This window comes from Pristiophorus japonicus, chromosome 12, assembly GCF_044704955.1.
Source record: "Pristiophorus japonicus isolate sPriJap1 chromosome 12, sPriJap1.hap1, whole genome shotgun sequence".
Lineage (NCBI taxonomy): Eukaryota > Metazoa > Chordata > Chondrichthyes > Pristiophoridae > Pristiophorus > Pristiophorus japonicus.
In genome coordinates this window covers 100,826,462-100,854,237 of record NC_091988.1, presented here as the reverse complement: position 1 = coordinate 100,854,237, position 27,776 = coordinate 100,826,462, and the positions used below count along the sequence as shown (strand labels likewise).

Here is a 27,776-nt window from a genome sequence, read left to right as displayed (position 1 = left end):
TGAGATGTGAATTGGCTAGGATAGACTGGAGAATGATATTTAAAGGGTTGACGGTGGATAGGCAATGGCAGACATTTAAACATCACATGGATGAACTACAACAATAGAAATAGTTGGTCATTTTCCAACATTCCATGGATTCTGGATCAGTTCCTATGGATTGGAGGGTAGCTAATGTAACCCCACTTTTTAAAAAAAGGAGGGAATTATAGACCGGTTAGCCTGACATCGGTGGTGGGGGTAAACACTGGAATCAATTATTAAAGATGTAATAGCAGCGCATCTGGAAAGCAGTGACAAGATCGGTCCAAGTCAGCATGGATTTATGAAAGGGAAATCATCCTTGACAAATCTTAAGAGTTTTTTGAGGATGTAACTAATAGAGTGGATAAGGGAGAACCAGTGGATGTGGTGTATTTGGACTTTCAAAAGGCTTTTGACAAGGTCCCACACAAGAGATTAGTGTGCAAAATTAAGGCACATGGTATTAGGGGTAATGTATTGACATGGATAGAGAACTGGTTGGCAGACAGGAAGCAAAGAGTGGGAATAAACGGATCTTTTTCAGAATGGCAGGCAATGACTAGTGGGGTGCCACAGGGTTCAGTGCTGGGACCCCAGCTATTTACAATATACATTAATGATTTAGATGAAGGAATTGAAGGAAGTATCTCCAAGTTTGAAGATGACACTAAGCTGGGTCGCAGTGAGAGCTGCGAGGAGGATGCTAAGAGGTTGCAGGGGGACTTGAACAGATTAGATGAATGGGGAAATGCATGGCAGATGCAGTATAATGTGGATAAATGAGAGGTTATCCATTTTGGTGGCGAAAGCAGGAAGGCAGATTATCTGAATGGTGACAGATTAGTAAAAGGGGAGATGCAAAAAGACCTGGGTGTCATGGTACATCAGTCATTGAAGATAGGTATGCAGGTACAGCAGGCAGTAAAGAAAGCAAATGGCATGCTGGCCTTCATAGCAAGGGGATTTGAGTAAGGGAGCAGGGAGGTCTTACTGCAGTTGTACAGGGCCTTGATGAGACCACACCTTGAGTATTGTGTGCGGTTTTGGTCTCCTAATCTGAGAAAGGATGTGCTTGCTATTGAGGGAGTGCAGCGAAGGTTCACCAGACTGATTCCCGGGATGGCAGGACTGACATATGAGGAAAGACTGGATCATACTCACTGGAATTTAGCAGAATGAGAGGGGATCTCATAGAAATTTATAAAATTCTGACGGGACGGGACGGGTTAGATGCAGGTAGAATGTTCCCCATGTTGGGGAAGTCCAGAACCAATATAAAGATATGGGGTAAGTCATATGGGACCGAGATGAGGAGAAACTTTTTCACCCAGAGTTGCGAACCTGTGGAATTCTCTGCCACAGAAAGTTGGGAGTCCAGTTCGTTGGAAATATTCAAAAGGGAGTTAGGTGTGGCCCTTAGGGCTAAAGGGATCAGGGGGTATGGAGAGAAGGCAGGGGTGGAGTACTGAGGTTACATGATCAGCCATGATCATATTGAATGGCAGTGCAAGCTCGAAGGACCGAATGGCCTGCTCCTGCACCTATTTTCTATGTTTCTATGTAAAACCCACTTGCAGCAATGCCAATGGGACGAGACTGCCCTGTTTTACACCTGACCCCTTACTGAAGGCGGAAAAGAGGTTATCATCACATCAGTCTGGGCTGCTGCTTCAACCCACCAAGGCCTCAGGCTGAAAGCACAATACACTAACCCATTGTGCTACCTTGTTCCAGACAGTTTTACATAAGAACATAAGAAATAGGAGCAGGAGTTGGCCATATGGCCCCTCGAGCCTGCTCCACTATTTAATACGATTTTGGCTGATCCGATCATGGACTCAGGTCCACTTCCCTGCCCGCTCCCCATTCCCTTATTCCCTTATCGTTTAAGAAACTGTCTATTTCTGTCTTAAATTTATTCAATGTCCCAACTTCCACAGCTCTCTGAGGCAGCGAATTCCACAGATTTACAACCATCTGAGAGAAGAAATTTCTCATCTCGGTTTTAAATGGGTGGCCCCTTATTCTAAGATCGTGCCTCTAGTTCTAGTCTCCCCCATCAGTGGAAACATCCTCTCTGCATCCACCTTGTCGAGCTCCCTCATAAGCTTATACGTTTCGATAAGATCACCTCTCATTCTTCTGAACTCCAATGAGTAGAGGCCCAACCTACTCAATCTTTCCTCATACTTTGGCGTGTATGCCAGCCCAAACATGGAGTACAGCAGCTAACTTTACAAGTGCCATCCTGCAGGGCCCAACCACTTGGGCGAAATGGACGCGGGGAAGCAGCACACCAATGTCCCCTGTAAGCTGCACTTTGTTCTGCGCAGATTGTTTCTTTAAATGTGTGTCCCTTGAAATGTCTGCGCATGCGCGGCACTTAGTGTAAAGGCTGGCGAGCGGCCTGCGCGGGACCTTTGGGATGATTTGCGGCCACACACTGTGGCAGGAACATTGCTGCACAACTGCACAAAAAACACTTGGAAACGTGGGAACTTCACTGCAGTCCTTCGCGACTAAGTCATCATCATCATAGGCAGTCCCTCAAAATCGAGGAAGACTTGCTTCCACTCTAAAAGTGAGTTCTCAGGTGACAGTCCAATACGGGAATTACAGTCTCTGTCACAGGAGGGACAGACAGTGGTTGAAGGCCTGTTCAACCTTTGTCGCCTCCAGACCAGATCCAAGACCGCCCATCCTCTCGACTAAGTACTGAAGCCTCAGTGACACAAAATACCATTGAACAAATAGGAGTCGAGGTGTTAAGGTTACATTAGTCGGGAAGTTCCTAGATCAGGAAGTTTCTGGGGAAGAATGAGTGACGTACCGCTAGTAAATAGACAGGTCATCAAAACCCTGGTTGCCGTTTTGGAGCGTGGGCAGGAACATCGGCAGGTTCCAAGTACAGAGGAGTGGGACGGTCGGGGCGGATGAGCGGCGAGTGCTTATGGCGAGATGCGGTGAATGTTTGTGGTGGAGAAGTGGTGAGAGATCGTGGCAGAGGTGCGACAGATGAGGGTACGGGGTCCAGAAGAGCCGAGGGCCTGGGGCAGTCCTGGCCAGCCCACACTGCGATATGTGTGCGCACAAGCCCGTGTGGTGGCTGATGTGTAACGGTCAGCACACGTTAAAAAAATCCACCCACAGGCATCTTCCCACCCCCTCAATTGGAGTTCAGGACTGGAACATCGGGTCCTTCGTTGAAACATCTGTGAACTAGTGGAAGCAAGTCATCCTGGTTCGAGGGACCGCCTATGATGATGAATGAAATAGAGATGGTTGCAGAGAGCTGAATGGACTTTTCCTGCCCTGTTCTTACCTCCAGTGTAGTGAGGTAGCCCGCCAGCTTTTTAATGATCGGCTCCAAGGAGCAGGTCTTGGCTTTCGCATCACAAACAAAGCCCAGATTGAAAAGCAGCGCATTTCGCACATACTTCTTGTGTTCTATGCATACAGGGCAGCCAATCAGCTTCTTATCCATAGCAGTGCTTTGCAGCATAGAAAGGGGAAAAAAATGATTAACAGAAATGCAGAATTAAAGCAAACAGTATTCACAATACAATTTTTCTTTTTGTCGCTAGGGGACCAGCTAGCCCGAGAACTGTCGCACCCTGGAGGGAGGAACAGGGACGATAATCACACAGGCAACATAACTTCCATATACACCGTGGGATCTAACCAAATATACCCGGTGCCTTGAATCTGATGGCTCCCTATTCATTGCATTACTGCTTATTCTGCTCTCCTTGGTGGTGCAAAAGATCCCACGGCACTATTCAAACAGAAGGAGTTCTCCCCAGTGTTCCCTCAACCAACATTGCTAGAACATTATCACGTTGCTATTTGTGGGAGCTTGCTGTGCGCAAATTGGCTGCTGCATCTCCTACATTACAACAGTGACTGCACTCCAAAATTAGTTCATTGTCTGTAAAATACTTTGGGACATCCTGATGTTGTGAAAGGGGCTCCCCCGGCGCAGTGGCAATGCTGAACCACAGCAGAAGGATTTCCCCAGCATTGCTGGGGCCAGCAGCGCTGGTGATGGCTGCAAATGCAAAGATGAATTTTCCACGTCTGTGCTCTTGGCTGGCAGCGAACACAGCGCGCAGCCTGTCCATATAGGCCACAAAGGGATTCCTCATCCACTGACCTGTAAAGACCATCCCCAGCCATCGGAGGAAGGTCTGGCAGCCAGAAATAAGCCAACAAACTGGTGCTAGGAGTAAAAGTCAACAGAATCAGAGGGGAGATGAGGAGAGGTTTTATTTTACGCAGCAAGTTATGTTGATCTGGAAAGCATTGCCCGAAAGAATGGTGGAAGCAGATTCAATAGTAGCTTTCAAAATGAAATTGGATATATAATTGAAAAGGAAAAGCAAATTGCCGGTCTGTGGGAAAGAAGGAGAGTGGGACTAATTCGTTCGCTCTTTCAAAGAGCACAGGCCCGATGGGTTGTGTGCTGTCTGATTCTAACTGCACATGCTGCTGTTTATTTGCTGTGGCAGGTGCTGGAGAATCCATAGAGAGCAGTTTACACAGCACCAGGAGCCCCAGCTTATCACACAACCACTGCTGTGTGACTATGTCCTGTAATGTAAGAGGGCCCAAGCGCATAAAGGGTTTGTGAATTGTGGAACTTACACAGTGATGAGTTTATTCTGTAACTCTGGCTTAGTGATGATGTACACCTGGACTGTATCAAACAGCTCCCTTGAGATGTACTCCTCCGGCACCTGTAACAGATCCACACACGTGATTCAAAGACTGACTGAATAGCCATGTGATATAAAATTGTGCTGATTCCTAAATATTATAACGTCACCAGATAACAGGCTACCTAATAAGCCAGCTACAGTGAATGAGCTGCCATCCTTTATGCTGAAATGAAGGACATCATCTTAAATAGAACAGCTGCTCTGTGCCAAGGCTCCCAGCATAAATTCATTATTGATATTATAGTGGAAAAAAATACACTTTAATGCTGTACTTCTAGGCTGATAATCTTAATTTATCCCCTTAAGTTGTTTCTCCCCACTAACCAGTGGCAAATCTGTAACCCCTTTAACCCTACTGTTAAGCTGCTCTTTTACAGGGCTGAGTGCTACCTGCAGACCCTGATGCTCAGGTCTCACGCAGCCGATGGCAAAACCAAAGAAAATTTGCCAGGCTTGCTAAGGAGGGTGGCCAGGAAGACCAAAAACAGACATCGACACTGACAGTGGGAGACCCCTGCATCAGGAGTCGCTAGCAGTAGACCTATATTAAAAAAAAGTCAGCTTATACAGCTGACAACTTGCTCTATGGTGTCATCCGTGGCTCAATATGTAGCACTCTCAGAGTCAGAGGTTGTGGGTTCAAGTCCCACTCCAGAGACGCGAGCACAAAATCTAGCCTGACACGCCAGTGCATTGCTGAAGGAGTGCTGCACTGTCTGGGGTGCCTTCGTTTGGATGAGACGATAAACTGAGGCTCCATCTGCCCTCTTCAGTGGTAGTACCTGTAAAAGATCCCATGGCACCATTTTAAAGAAGAGTAGGGAAGTTCTGGCCAATATTTATCCCTCAACCGACATCATAAAACAGATTATCTGGTCATTATCACACTGCTGTTTGTGGGACCTTGTTGTATGCATCATGGCTGCCACGCTGCCTACATTACAAGTGACTACACTTCAAAAGGATTCATTGCCTGTTAAATGCTTTGGGAAATCCTGAGGTTGCAAAATGCGCTCTTCGAGTGTCTTTCGTTCTCAAAACAACCCAAGTTTGGAAGGACAGAATCTTCAGCTGAATGTTACAGCTGAATGTTACAGTTGTACCGTTTGCCAAGTTGAAAAGCAGATAGGATCAAAGTTTTGATAGTTTCTTTCTGACGATGAAAATTTATTGTAAAGATTAAAAATCACCTCCACATTCTGAAAAAATATTCAAAAATTACACCAACTATTGCTGTTCTGATTTACATTTTAGAAATTTCAGGTACAGAACTGAAATATGGACGATAAAACCTAATCTATAACCTCAGAAATCCAAGTGCTAAACAACGATTTGAACCATCGGCACCCCTCACGTGCCAGCAGCTATTATAACCAATCCCTCGGGATGGAACCATTTTAGGCTCACTGCAGGCAGCGCAATGCAGAAAGTCTTCCCCACCATCACAGGCCAGTGCACTGCTGGAAGACAGACCAGCAAAACACAGCAGGTCATCACACCTGCACCCCTTGCATGCAGCACTTGACTTCAATACTGATGCCTTTTATTGGCACCGATGGCAACATTAATGTTGGGGAGCTGGTGGGCAGTGTTGCTCAGCTGGCTGCCTTAGGTGCTGTTTGATGTAGTTTCTGTTGCACGGGAATACAGGGGCCTCTGTAACCGGGTGACTTGTCTGAGTGCCCTCAGGTGACCTGCTTTTGTGCCAAGGCTGGAAGCCTCTCAGGTGGCATTGAACTGGGGGCTCTCAGGATGTGGGGTAGGGAGGGGTCCCGTCTGTCTGGGTGTTCTCGGGGTGGGGTCCTGCCTGTCTGGGGGGGGGCGCAATCTGTCTGGGGAGGGTGGGGGGTTCCTGCCTGTCTGGGGGGGGGGTTCCTGCCTGTCTGGGGACGGGGGGGGGGGGTTCCTGCCTGTCTGGGGAGGCGGGTAGGGGTTCCTGCCTGTCTGGGGAGGCGGGTAGGGGTTCCTGCCTGTCTGGGGAGGCGGGTAGGGGTTCCTGCCTGTCTGGGGACGGGGGGGGGGGGGGGTTCCTGCCTGTCTGAGAGGGGGGGGGGGGTTTCCTGCCTGTCTGGGGAGGGTGGGGGGGTTCCTGCCTGTCTGGGGAGGGGGGGGGGGGTTCCTGCCTGTCTGGGAGGGGGGGGGGGTTCCTGCCTGTCTGGGAGGGGGTCCTGCCTGTCTGGGGAGGGGGGGGGCTCCTGCCTGTCTGGGGAGGGGGGGGGGGGGCTCCTGCCTGCCTGTCTGGGGAGGGGGGGGTCTCCTGCCTGTCTGGGAGGGGGGGGGGGGCTCCTGCCTGTCTGGGGAGGGGGGGGGCTCCTGCCTGTCTGGGGAGGGGGGGGGCTCCTGCCTGTCTGGGGAGGGGGGGGGGGCTCCTGCCTGTCTGGGGGGGGGGCTCCTGCCTGTCTGGGGGGGGGGGGCTCCTGCCTGTCTGGGGGGGGGGGGGGGCTCCTGCCTGTCTGGGGAGGGGGGGGGGCTCCTGCCTGTCTGGGGAGGGGGGGGGGGCTCCTGCCTGTCTGGGGAGGGGGGGGGGGCTCCTGCCTGTCTGGGGAGGGGGGGGGGGGCTCCTGCCTGTCTGGGGAGGGGGGGGGGTCCTGCCTGTCTGGGGAGGGGGGGGGCTCCTGCCTGACTGGGGAGGGGGGGGGGCTCCTGCCTGTCTGGGGAGGGGGGGGGCTCCTGCCTGTCTGGGGAGGGGGGGGGGGCTCCTGCCTGTCTGGGGAGGGGGGGGGCTCCTGCCTGTCTGGGGAGGGGGGGGGCTCCTGCCTGTCTGGGGAGGGGGGGGGCTCCTGCCTGTCTGGGGAGGGGGGGGGCTCCTGCCTGTCTGGGGAGGGGGGGGGCTCCTGCCTGTCTGGGGAGGGGGGGGGCTCCTGCCTGTCTGGGGAGGGGGGGGGCTCCTGCCTGTCTGGGGAGGGGGGGGGCTCCTGCCTGTCTGGGGAGGGGGGGGGCTCCTGCCTGTCTGGGGAGGGGGGGGGCTCCTGCCTGTCTGGGGAGGGGGGGGGGGCTCCTGCCTGTCTGGGGAGGGGGGGGGGCTCCTGCCTGTCTGGGGAGGGGGGGGGGCTCCTGCCTGTCTGGGGAGGGGGGGGTTCCTGCCTGTCTGGGGAGGGGGGGGGCTCCTGCCTGTCTGGGGAGGGGGGGGCTCCTGCCTGTCTGGGGAGGGGGGGGGCCCTGCCTGTCTGGGGAGGGGGGGCCCTGCCTGTCTGGGGAGGGGGGGGGGCCCTGCCTGTCTGGGGAGGGGAGGGGGCGGGGGGCTGGGCTCCTGCCTGTCTGGTTGGGAGGGTGGGGGGGTTCCTGCCTGTCTCGGACCCTCAATAACAACTTTGCCACACGAGGAGAAATGGCGGCAGGTGACCACAGCCCGGTTGAAGAGTTTGTTTTCCTGTTGACACGGGGCGGGGTCAGACGCCGGTACCTGGAAGGTGATTTTCGGCCCAAGGGTCGGGTGGAACTCGCTGAAAAAGACGCACTCGATGGTGCTACCCATGGCCGTGTCGCGCAGTGCCGGGCCGGCTCAGGCCCGCCGCTGGCTCCCACTCCTGCTCACGTCACGCCGCACGCCAACTGCAGCACGCGGTGACGTCAGCACGCAGCGATGGCGGAGCCTGGCAGCGAGTTCTGGCTGTACCGCGGCCTGCGGAAAGCGGCTGGGACAGCGGCGCATCTCCTGGGCCTGGCATTCACCATCGGCATCGGGGTGGTCACCAAGCCGGGGACCAGTGAGTATCTATGGGGGAAGGGGAAACCCGGCTCCCAATCCAGAAGTGGTGTCAACCCCCATCCGGGGTACGCCGACCACGTCTTAATGTGGGGGCGGGGCTACAGAGGGCAATGTCACCGCGGGGGAGGGGCTCCAGGTGTATTGTGTCATCATGGGGGAGGGGCTCCAGATGTAATGTGTCATCAAGGGGGCGGGGCTCCAGGTGTAGTGTGATCTCATGGTGGGAGGGGCTCCGGTGTTAATGTGGGCATCATGGTGGGAGGGGCTCCAGGTGTAGTGTGACATCATGGGGGAGGGGGCTCCCAGTATATTGTGACATCACGGGGAAGGACATTAGCTTGGATGATGAGGAATCGGTATGGGTAGAGCTGCGGAACACCAAAGGGCAGAAAATGTTAGTGGGAGTTGTGTACAGACCACCAAACAGTGGTTGTGAGGTTGGGGTTGGCATCAAACAGGAAATTCGGGATGCGTGCAATAATGGTACAGCAGTTATTATGGGTGACTAATCTACATCTTGATTGGTCTAACCAAACTGGTAGCAATACTATGCAGGAGGATTTCCTGGAGTGTATAAGGGATGGTTTTCTAGACCAATATGTTGAGGAACCAACTAGAGGGCTGGCCATCCTAGACTGGGTCTTGTGTAACGAGAGAGGATTAATTAGCAACCTGGCCGTGCGGGGCCCCTTGGGGAAGAGTGACCATAATATGGTAGAATTCTTCATTAAGATGTAGAGTGACTAGGGTCCTGAACTTAAAGAAATGAAACTTCGACGGTATGAGTCGTGAATTGGCTAGAATAGACTGGAGAATCATAAAGGGTTGACGGTGGATAGGCAAAGGCAGACATTTAAATATCTGATGGATGAATTACAACAATTGTACATCCCTGTGAAGGGTAAGAATAAAAAAGGGAAGGTGGCTCAACCATGGCTAACAAAGGAAATTAAGGAAAGTGTTAAATCCAAGGAAGAGGCATATAAAGTGGCCAGAAAAAGCAGCAATCCTGAGGACTGGGAGAAATTTAGAATTCAGCAGAGGAGGACTAAGGGTTAAATTTGGAGGGGGGAAATAGAGTATGAGAGTAAGCTTGCAGGGAACATAAAAAACTGACTGCAAAGGCTTCTACAGATATGTGAAGAGAAAAAGATTAGTGATGTCTAATGCAGTCAGAATCAGGGGAAGTCATAATGGGGAAATGGCAGACCAATTGAACAAATACTTTGGTTCTGTCTTCACTAAGGAAGACACGAATAACCACCCAAAATACTAGGGGACCGAGGGTCTAGAGAGAAGGGGGAACTGAAGGAAATCTTTATCAGTCAGGAAATGGTGTTAGGGAAATTGAAGGGACTGAAGGCCGATAAATCCCCAGGGCCTGATAGTCTGCTTAGGAAGTGGTAGAAATAGTAGATGCATTGGTGGTCATTTTCCAACATTCCATGGACTCTGGATCAGTTCCTATGGATTGGAGGGTAGCTAATGTAACACCACTCTTTAAAAAAAGGAGGGAGAGAGAAAACAGCGAATTATAGAGCGGTTAGTCTGACATCGATGGTAGGAAAAATGCTGGAATCAATTATTAAAGATGTAATAGTAGCTAATTTGGAAAGTAATGACAGGATCGGTCCAAGTCAGCATGGATATATGAAAGGGAAATCATGCTTGACAAATCTTCCAGAGCTTTTTCAGGATGTAACTAGTAGAGTGGATAAGGGAGAACCAGTGGATGTGGTGTATTTGGACTTTCAAAAGGCTTTTGACAAGGTTCCACACAAGAGATTGGTGTGCAAAATTAAGGCACATGGTATTGGCGGTAATGTATTGATGTGGATAGAGAACGTTTGGTAGACAGGAAGCAAAGAGTGGGAATAAATGGGCCCTTTTCAGAATGACAGGTAGTGACTAGTGGGGTGCCGCAGGGTTCAGTGCTGGGACCCCAGCTATTTACAATATACATTAATGATTTAGACGAAGGAATTGAATGTATTATCTCCAAGTTTGCAGATGACACTAAGCTGGGTGACAATGTGAGCTGTGAGGAGGATGCTAAGAGGCTGCAGGGTGACTTGCACAGGTTAGGTGAATGGGCAAATGCATGGCAGATGCAGTATAATGTGGATAAATGTGAGGTTATCCACTTTGGTAGCAAAAACAGGAAGGCAGATTATTATCTGAATGGTGACAGATTAGTAAAAGGGGAGATGCAATGAGACCTGGGTGTCATGGTACATCAGTCATTGAAGGTAGGCATGCAGGTACAGCAGGCAGTAAAGAAAGCAAACGGCATGCTGGCCTTCATAGTGAGGGGATTTGAGTATAGGAGCAGGGAGGTCTTACTGCAGTTGTACAGGGCCTTAGTGAGGCAACACCTTGAATATTGTGTACAGGTTTGGTCTCCTAATCTGAGGAAGGACATTCTTGCTATTGAGCGAGTGCAGCGAAGGTTCACCAGACTGATTCCCGGGATGGCAGGACTGACATATGAAGAAAGACTGGATTGACAAGGCTTATACTCACTGGAATTTAGAAGAATGAGAGGGGATCTCAGAAACATATAAAATTCTGACGAGATTGGACAAGTTAGATGCAAGAAGAATGTTCCTGATGTTGGGGAAGTCCAGAACCAGGGGTCACAGTCTAAGGATAAGGGGTAAGCCATTTAGGACCAAGATAAGGAGAAACTTCTTCACTCAGAGAATTGTGAACCTGTGGAATTCTCTACCACAAAAGGTAGTTGAGGCCAGTTCATTAGATATATTCAAAAGGGAGTTAGATGTGGCCCTTAACGGCTAAAGGGATCAAGGGGTATGGAGAGAAAGCAGGAATGGGGTACTAAAGTTGCAAGAATGATCAGCCATGATCATATTGAATGGTGGTGCAGGCATGAAGGGCCGAATGGCCTACTCCTGCACCTGCTTTGTACTTTCTATGTATTGTATCATCAAGGGGGAGGAGCTCCAGGTGTATTGTGACATCATGGGGAGAGGCTCCAGGTGTATTGTGACATCACGGGGAGGGGCTCTCAGTGTATTGTGACATCTTGGGGGAGGGGCTCCAGGTGTATTGTGACATCACAGGGGAGGGGCTCCCAGTGTATTGTGACATATAGGGGGAGGGGCTCCAGGTGTATTGTGACATCGCAGGGGAGGCGCTCCCAGTGTATTGTGACATCTAGGGGGAGGGGCTCCAGGTGTATTGTGACATCGCAGGGGAGGGGCTCCCAGTGTATTGTGACATCTAGGGGGAGGTGCTCCAGGTGTATTGTGACATCATGGGGAGGGACTCCAGGTGTTTTGTGACATCACGGGGAGGGGCTCCAGCAATATTGTGACATCATGGGGGAGGTGCTCCGGGTGTATTGTGGCACCATGATGCAGGGACATCCATCAGTCGTCAAGCGCCATACCTTAAGTTAATCTGCCCTCCTGGGCTGCTTCGGTTTCTATCATGGAGCTGGGGCCACATATACAAATTGAAGTCTTTGTTCCAATTTGATATTTATCCACCAAAGGAGCAACAGTGGCCTTTTGCAAACCTCTAGGTCCCCACAATTCAAACCGGTCTAGTCAGCAAATAAGAAATATAAGAACATAAGAACTAGGAGCAGGAGTAGACCATACGGCCCCTCGAGCCTACTCCGTCATTCAACAAGATCATGGCTGATCATCGACCTCAACTCCACTTTCCCGCCCTATCCCCATATCCCATGATTCCCTTAGTGCCTAAATATCTCGATCTCAGCCTTGACTATACTCAACGACTGAGCATCCACAGCCCTCTGGAGTGGAGAATTCTGAAGATTCACAACCCTCTGAGTGAAGAAATTCCTCCTCATCCCAGTCCTAAATGGCCGAACCTTTATCCTGAGACTGTGACCCCTGGTTCGAGCCTCTCAGCATCGATCCGGTGAAGCCCTATAAGAATTGTATACATTTCAATTAGATCACCTTTCATTCTTCTAAATGCCAGAGAATATAGGGCCATTCTATTCAATCTCTCCTCATAGGACAGCCCCATCCCAGGAATCAGTCCTGTGAATCTTCATTGCACAAATAAGGCAAAAATATCCTTCCTTAGGTAAGGAGACCAAAACTGTACACAATACTCCAGGTGTGGTCTCTATATAATTGCAGCAAAACTTCCTTACTCTTACACCTGCAATAAAGGCCAACATACTTATGCCTTCCTAATTGTTCCTCACCTATCACATGGTTCATCTCTTCCCTTTCTCGAAGTTTTCACTCTCCATCTCTGGCAGTGAGCTCAGTACAGATACATTTCTATTACCAGCTCCCACGTCGCCTTGGATTACATTTCTTCCCATCCTCCTGAAGCCCTTTCTCTTAGTTTTTACGATTCTGTTGCATCTGCTCCAGTACCTTGGCCATTAACCCATGTGTGAGCCCTGATGGCGAGTGCTGGTGAGCTGTTTGGTCATGGGGGTACCATAGTTGAGTCCAATGCCGACAAGTAATTTAAGCAGGGCTTGCTCGATGGTGATCAGCCAGGATTTCTACTCCTTATTCCCCCACCTCCCCCCACAGCCCTGGGGTGCTCAGCCTAACTCTAGATCAAATCTTTTTGATATCTACATTATGGAATCCACATTCCAGTACAGTGGTTTGTGGAGGAGGATAAGAATGAGTGAGAGGTCATTTCTGGAACTGCTAAGGTCAAAGTTCCTTGTTTTGACAATTCCCTGACTGCAGAACCAGAGTAGCTGCAGATGCCAAAGAGGAATTGCCAGATGGGAGTGAGGGTGATTCCCCCAGCCAGTGTTCTGAGCAGGTTGCCTCGATAATTTGAGCTGGAATGAGAATCTGGAATTTCTACCTCCTGAGTCCTGAGAGGGCTGAAAGGGGAGACTAGACCTCGGGGGCATGATCTCAGAATAAGGGCCAGCCCATTTAAAACTGAGATGAGGAGGAATTTCTTCTATCAGAGGGTTGTAAATCTGTGGAATTTGCTGCCTCAGAGAACTGTGGAAGCTGGGACATTGAATAAATTTAAGACAGAAATAGACAGTTTCTTAAACGATAAGGGTTAGGGAGAGCGGGCAGGGAAGTGGAGCTGAGTCCATGATCAGATCAGCCATGATCGTATTAAATGGCGGAGCAGGCTCAAGAGGCCGTATGGCCGACTCCTGCTCCTATTTCTTATGTTCTTATGTAACCCAGCGGAAGCCAGTACCTTCAGGAGAGGAGAGGGAAAAAATGAAATGAAAAACCTTCCTTCCTATTTCGTCCTCCTGGGAAGAGCTGGCACAGGCACGAGGGGCCGAATGGCCTCCTTCTGTGCTGTAAGATTTTATGATTCTGTGAAAGTGCTTGTGACCCAGTGTTGTGAAGATGTCATTGGACTATACCTGAAAGAACAGCTGATGATTTCACTTTATTTTTTTGTTCCAGGTCTATTTTCTTGGCATCCGTTCCTGATGGCTTTAGCTGTAAGTAATCTACAACAACAACTTTTATTTATATAGCGCCTTTAACGTAGTAAAACGCCCCTAAATCTACGAGTGTATATTGTGCATGGAGATGTTCATCAGAGCCTGCCCTTCGATCAAGTTGCTTTCCTTTGAGGGATATGCTGCTCTCCAAAGAAAGCACAGTCCTCCCCTTTCTGCTCGAACAGTCTTTCCCCCGTCTCCTCCTCCATTAAACCCACACACATCCTCCATCCAGGAGCAGGGAGCAGGTTCATACAGCGGTGGCTGCTTTTCTCAGCACCGCTCCTTACTGACACAGCTGAGACAGAAGCTCAGGGCACAGGTGGACTGAGCCCATGTCTTGTCTGTGTGTGCTGGCCCACTGCGCTGCCTCAGTATCAGTGACCTTCCGAGTGGAAAGCGACGCTCCCCTCCAGTTGGCACTCACCCTGATCCCTGTCCCCTGTTGTAAAACAAAGTTTCTCCGTGAGAACTTACACCCGGCCTGTCCCTCCCCGTCTCACGCGAACACAGGTTTTAAACAGAAACGCTGCCCGCTTCAGTGAGTCCACACGTCCATCCAAAGCTGTAATGTGCTGGTGTTCCTGACTTGTCTCCCACACCGAAGGCGGACAGCTGAATCCTCGAACTACCTGCCACGCAGACTCTCTTCACTTTGTAGTACCATTGGCAGGTTGCTTCTGACTTTGCTCAGAGCGAATCAGAGGATGCACCATTTTATACAGACAGGAGCATAAGAACGTAGGAATTGCCAGCTGAAAATAGACCAAGATCCCTCTAGTTCGCCTTCTACAGTCCTGGTACTCGAATGATGTAGCGATAATCCTGTTGTTGTCTAATCAAGGCACGCAATCTCTATCATCTAGCATTACACCATGTAACGCCCCGTGGGGCAGAAATTCGGTCCTTTAGTGCCCCTGGAAAGAGCAGGAGGGACACTAAAGGGGTTCGTATTGCGAGCGCCGGCATTCGCGCTGTGCGGCACATTCAGTGTGCCTGTGCCGGCGGCTCTGACCAGTACCGCCCAGGAGCGTTGAGCCGGTGTGCAAGGCCCCCGGTATCGACAGCGCGATGATTTTTGTTTGGCGCTGACCCTGTAGCGCCCCCCTAGTGGGACCGCCTGGGAAAGCGGGCGGCCCGCGCTGTCCCGGCGGCGGCGAGGGAAGGAATGAGGTAAGCGTGATTGTTTCTTGTATTTTTATTTCTGTGATTTATCTTTATGTGGGGCGAGCAGTTTGTTGGGAATGTTTTTTGTGGTTTTTAATGCGCTTGTTTTCCCCCAGGGAGGCCTCTCTTCGAGCGCTCCGAGGCCTGGTCTTGAGCTGGGGATTTTCAGTTGCTCAGCCGGCCTAGCGCCCTGAGAGAGGTGTGGGAGGCCCCCTTAATGCTCTGCCCCACACTCGGGGCCCAGCTGATGGATTTTGTGGCTGCCGACGCAAACCATTTCCCGGCGCAAAATTTCCCATCCCACTGCCATTAGCGCCCGAGTTAGCCTCCAACTGAATTTCCACCCCAATGTATTATTCTGTTGCCACGGTGAAGCTGTGTTTCAGCTGGCCTGTCCCTTTAAGATCACATGGTCCAGTTGCTGGAAATAAGTACATCCTGAGGCCAATTGTGTAAATCTAGGGCGGGACCATTGCTACCGAGGTCAGAAAAAACACCAGGAAACGGCTGGCTTTTTTTAAATAGCACAGTAACTGTAGATAGATCGGTAACAGAGCAAGCTGCTGTTTCCAAGCCCCTGGGTTCTGGGCCCTCCCACTGGTGAAGCCTGATGAATGAAGCTACCAAACAGTGGTATGAACGTGGCAGCACTCAGGAACAGCGCTGGCCAGTCAGGCTCAGCTACAAGGCATGTTCTTAAAATTGTACATTCTATCGTGAACCAGCAGCATGATGGTGCGTCATTGTAACGGGCCAGTGTGCTGTGGTAAGATGTGGGCTTTTAGCCAGTGATACCTCAGAACAGTGAAGGCTAAGGGAAGATTTAATAGAGGTGTTCACGATTCTGAAGGGTTTTGATCGAGTAAATAAGGAGAATTTGTTTCCAGTGGCAGGAGGGATGGTAACCAGAGAATACAAATCCCCTGGGAGGACAGACACACCAACATTAGCGTCCTCGACCAGGCCAACATCCCCAGCATCGAAGCACTGACCACACTCGATCAGCTCCGCTGGGCGAGCCACATTGTTCGCATGCCAGACACGAGACTCCCAAAGCAAGCGCTCTACTCGGAACTCGTCCACGGCAAACGAGCCCAAGGTTGGGCAGAGGAAACGTTACAAGGACACCCTCAAAGCCTCCCTGATAAAGTGCAACATCTCCACTGACATCTGGGAGCCCCTGGCCAAAGACTGCCTTAAGTGGAGGAAGTGCATCCGGGAGGGCGCTGAGCACCTTGAGTCTCATCGCCGAGAGCATGCAGAAAACAAGCGCAGGCAGCGGAAGGAGCGTGCGGCAAACCAGTCCCACCCACCCCTTCCCTCAACGACTGTCTGTCCCACCTGTGACAGGGACTGAGGTTCTCGTATTGGACTGTTCAGTCACCTAAGAACTCAGTTCAAGAGTGGAAGCAAGTCTTCCCCGATTCCGAGGGACTGCCGATGGTGATGGATTGGCAAATGAGGAGAATGTTTCTACGCAGCAAGTTGTTATGATCTGGAATGCACTGCCTAAAAAGGTGGTGGAAGCAGATTCAGTGGTAACTTTCAAAAGGAAGTTGGATATATATTTGAAAAGGAAATATTTGCAGGGCTGTGGGGAAAGAGCAGGGGGGGGTGGGACTAATGGGACAGCTCTTTCAAAGAGCCGACACAGGCACGATGGGCCGAATGGCCTCCTTCTGTGCTATGAGTCCCATGTTGTAGATTTCAGCCTGAGTGGAGCCTGAAGCTTCTCTGCAGAGAGTGTAGACCTGGTCACTTTCCCACACCTCCGAGTGCCCCCCTTTATCAGCCAGGCTTCGGTGCCTGGTGTGAGGGGCAGATGGCCCACTCAGCCTTTCACCCAGATGTTCGGCATGGCGCGAGGGAACACGGTGTTGCCCCCTTTGCTGAGGAACAGGGTGGGAGCCCAAATAAACAAAAGGAAGGAACTGAACGCTTAGAGGATTCTTGGTTCTATTCTGACCATTCTTATTTGCCTGGAATTTGTACATCATTCAGGAGAGCAGAAGTTATCTGTTTGTCACAGGAGAATTGGTGCAAGACTCTCTTTGTTTCCCACATTACAACAATGACTACACTTCACTAAGCCCTTCATTGGCTGTAAAGCACTTTGGGACATCCGGTGATCGTGAAAGGCGCTATATAAGTGCAAGTCTTTCTTTATTCTGGTATGTGAGAATACAGAATATTGAATGTGTGAAGTTATTGATCAATGATTTATCTCCTGGAACCTTGCTCAACATCTCCTGAGACACCTTCTCAGAGTGATTCTTTGCCCTGCCATTGGCCTAAATAAACAAACTCTTGCTTTTTGAGAGGTTATTGGCAGCATTTATTAATTTTGTATGAGAGATATAGCAGAGGAAGCCCAAAGCACTTTTCCTTTGAAGTGTAGTCGCTGTTGTAATGTAGAAAACACAGTAGCTAATTTGTGCACAGCAAGCTCCCACAGACAGCAATGTGACAATGACCAGATAATCTGAATTTAGTGATGTTGGTTGAGGGTTCAGTGTTGGGGAGAACACCCCTGCTCTTCTTTGAAATAGTGCCGTGAGATCTTTTATATCCACCTGTAAGGGCAGACGGAGCCCTCAGTTTAACATCTCGTCTAAAAGACAGCACCTCCGACAGCACGGCGCTCCCTCAGCACTGCACTGGAGCGTCAGACTAGATTTTGTGCTCAAGTCGCTGGAGTGGGGCTTGAACCCACAACCTTCTGACTCAGAGGCGAGGGTGCTACCCACTGAGCCAAGTCTGTCACATATTCACACGATCAGCCAGGCGAGGGTTACGGGATGGTTGTATATGTGGCGAATGCTGGGTTATCTCAGGCATCCTCGGCTATTAACAATCGAGGAACTAAAACCAAAACAGTAATTAAAAAGAAGTCTTGTGATTTGACAGTACCTCGGAGTTGTTGCGCTGAGCACCTCGAGTCTCACCGCCGACAGCATGCAGAAACCAAGCGCAGGCAGCGGAAAGAGCGTGCGGCAAACCTGTCCCACCCATCCTTTCCTTCAACCACCGTCTGTCCCACCTGTGACAGGGACTGTAATTCCCGTATCGGGCTGTTCAGGCACCTAAGGGCTCATTTTTAGAGTGGTAGCAAGTCTTCCTCGATTCCGAGGGACTGCCTATGATGATGATGAGTAACAGAGGGACATCACAGTGTGTGTGTCAGTCGCTTTGAAGTACTAGAGACATCATTCTCTGTGTGTCTGTCACTTTGCTAACAGAGGGAGCTGTGCGGTCCTGGCCTGCGAGACCATCAGCAGGCCGGGGCCATTAGAGGGAGCAGCGTGCGGCGGTATACCACTGCAGGGAGCAGTGCATGCTGCTGCAGGAGGTGACGGCTGACTGCAGTGTGGGCAGGTACAGCAGGAGCAGCGAGGTCGGGGCGAAGGAGCGGCGAGAGATTGTAGAGGGATGTGATCGGGGCTCAGGAGAGGCGAGGGCCCGGGGCAGCACGGGCCAGCCCACACTGCGATATGTGTGCACAATAGGTCCGTGCAGCAGAGCTGGTCTCCTGTCGTCTTGGTTAGTCCTTGCCACTGGACCAAGACCTAGCTCTGTCAAGCCTGTGTGGTGGCTGGTGTGCAACGGCCACCACACGTTAAAAAAATCCACGCACAGGCATCTTCCATCCTTCAGGATGTAGTTCAGGATCCAGAATATTAGGTCCTTCATTGAAACACCTATCAACTCATGCCTTTTCGGCATGGAAGCAAGTCATCCTCGCTTCAAGGGACTGCTATGATGATAATGTTTCACAAAGCCATCTTAAAAAAGTGGGGGAAGAATAGCTAGAAAGCAACAGCTTGTGAAAATGACCCGTGTAAATGTAACTTTGGGTAATGGGAGTTCTGAGTCAGTTGGGATGAAAATGTGTATCAACGTAAGGAAATGAATAACAGGAATTGGTACCGATTAATTAGCAGGAGAGGAAGAGATTAACATGGAACAGATGGGGAAAGGGAGGACGATAATTATGGGGGATATTACTTACTCTAAATTAAAACAGAGTTGAAGGAAACTTTCAAAAGGTCATTTCATGAACTAATGCAGATGATTCTTGGTACGGCTTGTTACAGTGAAAGACTCAAAGGGCTCCGACTTGATGGACATTTAGCAGCCCGTTTGAGGGGGAGGAACACGAGCACCAGTGATTTTCAAGCTTTTTGATGATGTGATTTAAGTAGAAGCTAGGCAGAATTAAATGTATTGATTTCAGTGAAGGCGATGGTCAGAAAGTTAAAAATTGAGGGAGGGGAGGAAGGGAGACAGAAGGGAAAATACTAAACTCCCCCTTCCTCTCTCTCTCTTTATATAAAGATTTGAAAAGTTAAAAGTTCTATAACTGAAAAACTGAATTTACAAAAGGCTTAAGAAAGAAAGACTTGCATTTATATAGCGCCTTTCACAACCACCGGACGTCTCAAAGTGCTTTACAGCCAATGAAGTACTTTTGGAGTGTAGTCACTGTTGTACTGTGGGAAACTTGGCAGCCAATCCGTACACAGCAAGCTCCCACAAACAGCAATGTGATAATGACCAGATAATCTGTTTTTGTTATGTTGATTTAGGAATAAATATAGGCCAGGAGATATTCTTCAAAATAGTGCCATGAGAGTCCACCTGAGAGAGCAGACGGGGCCTCGGTTTAAGGTCTCATCCGAAAGACGGCACCTTTGACAATGCAGTCACCCCTCAGCTCTGCACTGGAGTGTCAGCCTAGATTTATCGGATCAAGTCCTGGATTGGGACTTGAACCCACAACCTTCTGACCCAGAAGAAGTGAGGGTGCTGCCCACTGAGCCACTGGCTGACTTAAGGAAACAAGGGAGGTTAGAAAATAAAAAAGAAGGGAGAGTTCCCCCGAATGCTCTGAGTGAGTGCATTGCATGGTGTGCTACTGAGCAATAAGGACCAGGACGGGTTGCGATTAGCCTCAAAGTCTTCAAAGGCTAGGGAGCGGGAAAAGATCAGCCAGACTTCCTACTCTCGCTCACTGTCACTTATGCTGAAAGTCTGCATTTGTGAGCATTGGGCGTGGGTGTGATGCTCCCAAAGGCCGGAACGGGGGTTACTGAGTGCACACTTTGGGCAGATGAGCGGCGAGAGATCGTGGTGACGGAGCGGTGTGAGATCGTGGCGGAGATGCCGAGAATGTTTGTGGCGGAGGAGTGGTGAGAGATCATGGCAGAGGTGCTGAGAATGTTTGTGACGGAGGAGCGACGAGTGATCGTGGTGGAGGTGCGACAAATGAAGGTACGGAGCCCAGCAGAGGCGAGAGTCCAGGGGCAGCACGGCCAGCCCACACTGCGATGTGTGCGCACACTAGGTCCGTGCAGCAGAGCAGGTCTCCAGTCATCCTGGTTAATCCTTGCCACTGGACCAAGACCTGGCTTTGTTGAGCCCGTGTGGTGGCTGATGTGTAACGGTCACCACACGTTAAAAAAATCCACGCACAGGCATCTTTCACCCCCTCAATTGGAGTTCAGGACTGGGATATCGGGTCCTTCATCGAAACACCTGTGAACTCATGTGGAAGCAAGTCATCCTCGTTCGAGGGACCGCCTATGATGATGATGATGACCTTGGGAGGAAATTGATGAAATGTAGAGTGGATTCATCAACAAATGAGTGTAGAGCTGGAGGGTGATTGGAAAAGACCATTATGTGGAGAAGAAATTGAATGGGTGGGAGAGAAAAACAGCATTCTGGGGAATCCTCTGCGATGACGGGAAATGAGTCAGAAAGATCAACTACAGCTCAGACAGAACAATTTGAGAGGAACCGAGATGGCCATGGGCACGATCATGTGATGATATTGTGTTTAGGAGTGCACGGTGCCAGACCCTGTCACAGGCTTTGGAGGTGTTCGAGAGAGTGACAAGTGAATCACTAATGTGTTCAAAAACAAGAGTTACAGAGGTGGGTCACCTAGGCAACAAGGTCACCAGTGCTGAAAGATCATGCTGAAACATAGAAACATAGAAAATAGGTGCAGGAGCAGGCCATTCAGCCCTTCTAGCCTGCACCATCATTCAATGAGTTCATGGCTGAACATGAAACTTCAGTACCCCCTTCCTGCTTTCTCGCCATACCCCTTGATCCCCCGAGTAGTAAGGACTTCATCTAACTCCCTTTTGAATATATTTAGTGAATTGGCCTCAACTACTTTCTGTGGTAGAGAATTCCACAGGTTCACCACTCTCTGGGTGAAGAAGTTTCTCCTCATCTCGGTCCTAAATGGCTTACCCCTTATCCTTAGACTGTGACCCCTGGTTCTGGACTTCCCCAACATTGGGAACATTCTTCCTGCATCTAACCTGTCTAAACCCGTCAGAATTTTAAACGTTTCTATGAGGTCCCCTCTCATTCTTCTGAACTGAAAGTTACATTGATGATTGTGAATGAGGCCTGAACTTTCAAGGTGGGGATAATCCTTCTTCTATAATCTGAGAGTTAACAGCAGCTTCTGCATCCTTAAAATGTACATGTAAAGGCAACAAGGTAGTAGTTGCAGAGGTAAGGAGATTAACTTCCTCAGAGATAGGATGAGCACAAATACAGATGGGAAAGTTGCAGTAGGAGTTGGAGAGACTTAAAAGCTGTGTCGGACATAGACAGGTTGGAGGCAGATGTCTTGCAGACAATCGAGGGCTGGCCATCCTAGACTGGGTGATATGTAATGAGAAAGGACTAATTAGCAATCTTGTTGTGCTAGACCCCTTGGGGAAGAGTGACCATGATATGGTAGAATTCTTTATTAAGATGGAGAGTGACACAGTTAATTCAGAGACTAGGGTCCTGAACTTAAGGAAAGGTAACTTCGATGGTATGAGACGCGAATTGGCTAGAATAGACTGGCGAGTGATACTTAAAGGATTGACGGTGGATATGCAATGGCAAACATTTAAAGATCACATGGATGAACTTCAACAATTGTCTAGAGTAAAAATAAAATGGGGAAGGTGGCTCAACCGTGGCTAACAAGGGAAATTAAGGATCGTGTTAAAGGAAGAGGCATATAAATTGGCCAGTAAAAGCACAAACCTGAGGACTGGGAGAATGTTGTAATACAGCAGAGGAGGACAAAGAGTTTAATTAGGAGGGGGAAAATAGAGTATGAGAGGAAGCTTGCTGGGAACATAAAAACTGACTGCAAAAGCTTCTATAGATATATGAAGAGAAAAAGATTAGTGAAAACAAATGTAGGTCCCTTGCAGTGAGAATCGGGTGAATTTATAATGGGGAACAAAGAAATGGCGGACCAGTTAAACAAATACTTTGGTTTGTTTTTCACGAAGGAAGACACAAATAACCTTCCGGAAATACTAGGGGACCGAGGGTCTAGTGAGAAGGAGGAACTGAAGGATATCCTTATAAAGTGGGAAATTGTGATAGGGAAATTGATGGGATTGAAGGCCGATAAATCCCCGGGGCCTGATAGTCTGAATCCCAGAGTACTTAAGGAAGTGGCCCTAGAAATAGTCAATGCATTGGTGATCATTTTCCAACAGTCTATCGACTCTGGATCAGTTCCTATGGACTGGAGGGTAGCTAATGTAACACCACTGTTTAAAAAAGGAGGGAGAGAGAAAACGGGTAATTATAGACAGTTTAGCCTGACATCAGCAGTGGGGAAAATGTTGCAATCAATTATTAAAGATGAAATAGCAGCGCATTTGGAAAGCAGTGACAGGATCAGTCCAAGTCAGCATGGATTTATGAAAGGGAAATAATGCTTGACAAATCTTCTGGAATTTTTTGAGGATGTAACTAGTAGAGTGGAAAAGGGAGAACCAGTGGATGTGGTGTATTTGGACTTTCAAAAGGCTTTTGACAAGGTCCCACACAAGAGGTTGGTGTGCAAAATCAAAGCACATGGTATTGGGGGTAATGTACTGACGTGGATAGAGAACTGGTTGGCAGACAGGAAGCAGAGAGTCGGGATAAACGGTCCTTTTTAGAACGGCAGACTGACTAGTGGAGTGCCGTAGGGCTCAGTGCTGGGACCCCAGCTCTTTACAATATACATTAATGGTTTAGATGAAGGAATTGACTGTAATATCTCCAAGTTTGCAGATTACACTAAACTGGGTGGCGGTGTGAGCTGTGAGGAGGATGCTAAAAGGCTGCAGGGTGACTTGGACAGGTTAGGTGAATGGGCAAATGCATGGCAGATGCAGTATAATGTGGATAAATGTGAGGTTATCCACTTTGGGGGCAAAAACACGAAGGCAGAATATTATCTGAATGGCGGCAGATTAGGAAAGGGGGAGGTGCAACAAGACCTGGGTGTCATGGTTCATCAGTCACTGAAAGTTGGCATACAGGTACAGCAGATGGTGAAGAAGGCAAATGGTATGTTGGCCTTCATAGCTGGGGGATTTGAGTATAGGAGCAGGGAGGTCCTACTGCAGTTGTACAGGGCCTTAGTGAGGCCTCACCTGGAATATTGTGTTCAGTTTTGGTCTCCTAATCTGAGGAAAGACGTTCTTGATATTGAGGGAGTGCAGCGAAGGTTCACCAGACTGATTCCCGGGATGGCGGGACTGACATATGAGGAGAGACTGGATCAACTGGGCCTTTATACACTGGAGGTTTAGAAGGATGAGAGGGGGTCTCATAGAAACTTACAAGATTCTGACGGGACTGGACAGGTTAGATGCGGATAGAATGTTACCGATGTTTGGGAAGTCCAGAACCAGGATAAAGGGTAGACCATTTAGGACTGAGATGAGGAGAAACTTCTTCACTCAGAGAGTTGTTAACCTGTGGAATTCCCTACCGCAGAGAGTTGTTGATGCCAGTTCATTGAATATATTCAAGAGGGAGTTAGATATGGCCCTTACGGCTAAAGGGATCAAGGGGTATGGAGAGAAAGCAGGAAAGGGGTACTGAGGTGAATGATCAGCCATGATCTTGTTGAATGGTGGTGCAGGCTCGAAGGGCCGAATGGCCTACTCCTGCACCTATTTTCTATGTTTCTATGTATTAGGTTGGACAGCAGCAGGAGCAGAAGGCTTATTCGAAGCGGAGGATGTTACGACAGAGTGGGGATAAAACCTGTCGTTGGCCATAGTGCTCGACCGGAATCAAGAAAATCAAAAGGGAAAGGTGCTGCAAAAAGTTCAGCTTTCTCCTTCAGAGAATAAGCCGGATCGCCAGAACAGAAGAAGCGGGAAAGGAGAATTCACAGAAGTTTTGAGACATAAAGAAAAAAAGAAAGACTTGCATTTATATAGCACCTTTCACAACCACCGGACGTCTCACAGCGCTTTACAGTCAATAAAATACTTTTGGAGTGCAGTCACTGTTGTAATGTAGGAAATGCAGCAGCCAATTTGCGCACAGCAAGCTCCCACAAACAGCAATGTGATAATGACCAAATAATCTGGGGTTTTTTCTTATGTTAATTGAGGGATAAATATTGTCCAGGACACCGGGGATAACTCCCCTGCTCTTCTTCGAAATAGTGCCATGGGATCTTTTACGTTCACTTGAGAAGATAATCTGTTTCTGTTATGTTGATTGAGGAATAAATATTGGCCCCCAGGACATGCAGATGTAACCGTGCTTCTTTTTTCTCCTAGTTTTCCTTCATTATGACGCAAGCCATTCTGCTGTTTTCTCCGGAGAGTTCCCCTATTCTGTCCTACTCGAGGAAGGTCAAAGTGCGAAGCCACTGGGTGCTGCAGGGGCTGGCCACGGTGTGTGCTGTCCTGGGCTTGGCCATTATCAGCTGCAACAAGTACCTGAACGACAAGCCGCATTTCACCAGCTGGCACGGCCTGGTTGGCCTGGTCACCGTCCTGTACATTTGCATGCAGTCCGTCGGTGGAATGTCGCTGCTGTACCCCAAACTCATGAGGAAATGGTCTCTGGCCAAACTGAAACTCTACCACGCCACGTCTGGACTAGTGGGCTACCTGCTGGGCTGTAGCAGTCTGCTACTGGGCATGTGTTCAGTCTGGTTCACCGAGACCGTGACTGGTATTAGCTGGTACCTGGCACTTTGCTGCCCCGTCCTCTTGGCTTTGGTCCTCATGAACCAAATGACCAATGCCTACCTGAAGAAAAAGAGGATGCAGCCTTGAATAAATTCTTCCGTCTCGTCCGCAAAACGCTCAGCAACAACCCTTGCATCTTACTAATCAGTAATTCTACTGCAGTAAAACTCTCAAAAACCAACTTGAGTGAGTACACAAAGATCCCCCCCCCCTCCAAATCAACGCAATTGTGATTGACGCTGAAGTGAGAACTACAGACAGATCAGTGCTGAATAGACTCGTTCTGGATGAGCGAAAAGTAGATCTGATCATTGAGACAAGATTGTTTCGCTTAATTAAGGTTGCCTGCCACTTTTTGATACCTTTCAGAATGTCGGAGTGTCTTCATGCACGCTTCATCTACAATGAAACACCCCTGTGCGTTCCTCCTTTGCTGGTCAACACAGCAGTGAGCTTCCCTGGGTCCTGGTCGCACTGATGTTCTCTGAATTTTCCTTTGGTTCGTTCTTACTGACTGAAGCTCAAGAAAATATTCAACGTGATGGAAACAAACGTACTCATGAACCGTGATATTACCTGCATGAAGCAAAGTTCAGTGTTCAAACCAAAATCTCCATCAGTGTTGTGCTGTATTTAAATGAGCCTCCCACATCAAGCGGGATCTATTATGTTAACCTGGAATTGTTTAAAATCTGTCATTTTCAACTCTTTAGTTGGTTATGAGCATGTACTTCATTTATGGTAATATTATCCCTTGCACCCACCCTCTTTAATTCCCTCAATGTGTCAATCTACAACTAAGGGGATGGGTAACTTTAGCCTTGTTTGGGATAGGCTGTTTATTTATTAATGTAAATGCAATTTGAATTGTGCTATTTAATTCTCAATCTGCACATTCCAGATCCATTGCCCTGTAAGTGCTTAATCCTGTTTGCTTTCTCTGTGTGTGTGTGTATGTTTTGTGTTTTGTGTTTTCTTGCTAAGTGTTGCTCCTGCAGTATTGTGTGAATGCTATGCCCCATTGTCTATATTGAGTTTTTTTTATTGCTGGTTGCATATTGAGTTGGGAGGGATGGCCTGTGCAGTACTGGCGTGGTCTATGGCCCTTTCTCTGTGGTCCTGCTATCGAAGGCCATACCAATACTCAGCGGGGGTAAAATTGGATATGGAAGGGGACTCAAAACAGGCGAATCATGTTTACCAACTCTCATACGACACGCCCGAGATTCAATTCAGTTATAAGTCAGTGTACGGGGCGGAGCGTATAATGGGCAATCAGTGCGATCCCGTTGGTTTGGTGTCCCGGCCCACGACCAGCTTCACCCCCGATATCCTGTCCCATCTGCAAAAGAAATCTGAGGCTCCAGTGAATTACTTTCAGCTTCAACAAACAACTCAAACATAACGTTATGGTGAGGCCATCCCTGGGAGAGTAACCGTGCTGCGGTCCTGTGTGTGTACATAAGTGTCCTTGTGGCTCGATACCTTCCAAGGATCCACACCAACCCAGCAGGCGTGCGATTCTTACTAAAAGGGATTTGCCCGTGCAAGCAGTACGTTGTCTTGTACCGTATTGTCACCTGGCCTCTTGTCGTTGCTGTTGCCTGAACTGCAGGAACCAGAGGCTGGACTGTGTTCGGAGAGTAAGAGACCAAAGGGTTTGGTAGAGATATAGAAAATAGGTAGAAACATAGAAAATCGGAGCAGTAGTCGGCCATTCGGCCCTTCGAGTCTGCACCGCCATTCAATATGATCATGGCTGACTGTCACCCTAAACAAGAGGTGATGTGACATTGAAATGTAATGCAAAGAAGAAATTGCATTATCTACACACATATTTTAAAATCTGAGAACATCTACAGGCACTGAGATCATTCTTGTGGGCAGACTGATGATGTAAAATGTTCTGATTCTCAGACTTGGTGTACAGGCCTGTCCTGACATACTTGAGTTCTCAAACCTATGGATGGCTAAGGGGAGTCCTGCAACAGAACTAAAGCAATGGATTACGTGAACTCCAACAGCACCCAAGCACCACTGTGCTAACCTAAATACCATGCGTCAGCACAAAATGGCTCTCTGTTTGCTTGGGGTCTCAATTCCCAGTAAGGTTAGTATTGAAGCATCCTGCCACCAAGATCGCTTTGATATTGAGGTGTCCAAGGTGAATCGTGTTGGTTGTGGTGAACTTAATAATGGTGCTAAAGATTCAAATGTTTCTGCTGGACTGTTAGGATTTTATTCCTAATCAACCTGTGGCTGAATTCCATTGGTTTACTGAAGCTGTTTGTACTGAGCCATGCAGTCAGTGTCTTCCAGCTCTGAATAAACACAATAAACGACCATCTTTCATGTGCTGCGTTCTGTCTGCCTGAGTGCTTTGTGACTTGTGTTCAGTTAGGCTCTGCATTCCTTTGGGGCCCAGAAGAGGCGAGGGCCCAGGGGCAGCACGGGCCAGCCCACACTGCGATATGTGTGCGCACTAGGTCCGTGCAGCAGAGCTGGTCTCCAGTCGTCCTGTTAATCCTTGCCACTGGACCCAGACCTAGCTCTGTCAAGCCCGTGTGGTGGCTGGTGTGCAATGGCCACCACACGTTAAAAAAATCCACGCACAAGCATCTTCCACCCTTCTGGATGTAGTTTGGGATCTGGAATATTAGGTCCTTCATTGAAACACCTGT

General features: G+C 49.1%; 2 protein-coding genes across 3 annotated transcripts in view; one reads left to right on the top strand and one right to left on the bottom strand.

Moving 5' to 3' along the window:
- The window catches only part of nprl2 (NPR2 like, GATOR1 complex subunit), a 37,603-nt gene extending 29,069 nt beyond the window's left edge, over positions 1-8,534 (bottom strand). The window contains exons 1-3 of the mRNA XM_070895801.1: positions 8,146-8,534; positions 4,669-4,760; positions 3,347-3,515 (exon numbers count right to left, since the gene is read on the bottom strand). Coding sequence (XP_070751902.1) covers positions 3,347-3,515; positions 4,669-4,760; positions 8,146-8,217 — 333 coding nt within the window. The 5' untranslated portion in view covers positions 8,218-8,534. The remainder of the gene's footprint in view (positions 1-3,346; positions 3,516-4,668; positions 4,761-8,145) is intronic.
- cyb561d2 (cytochrome b561 family, member D2) lies at positions 8,318-27,451 on the top strand. 2 transcript variants are annotated; one of them, XM_070895803.1, is made up of 3 exons: positions 8,318-8,449; positions 13,866-13,903; positions 24,679-27,451. In XM_070895803.1, the coding sequence occupies exons 1-3, from the start codon at positions 8,326-8,328 to the stop codon at positions 25,180-25,182; spliced, it is 666 nt and encodes a 221-aa protein (XP_070751904.1). In that variant the 5' UTR covers positions 8,318-8,325; the 3' UTR covers positions 25,183-27,451. The 2 variants fall into 2 exon arrangements, with proteins under 2 accessions (XP_070751904.1, XP_070751905.1); XM_070895804.1 differs by having other exon boundaries at positions 8,318-8,499; positions 13,835-13,903.
- Positions 27,452-27,776: the final 325 nt, after the last annotated feature.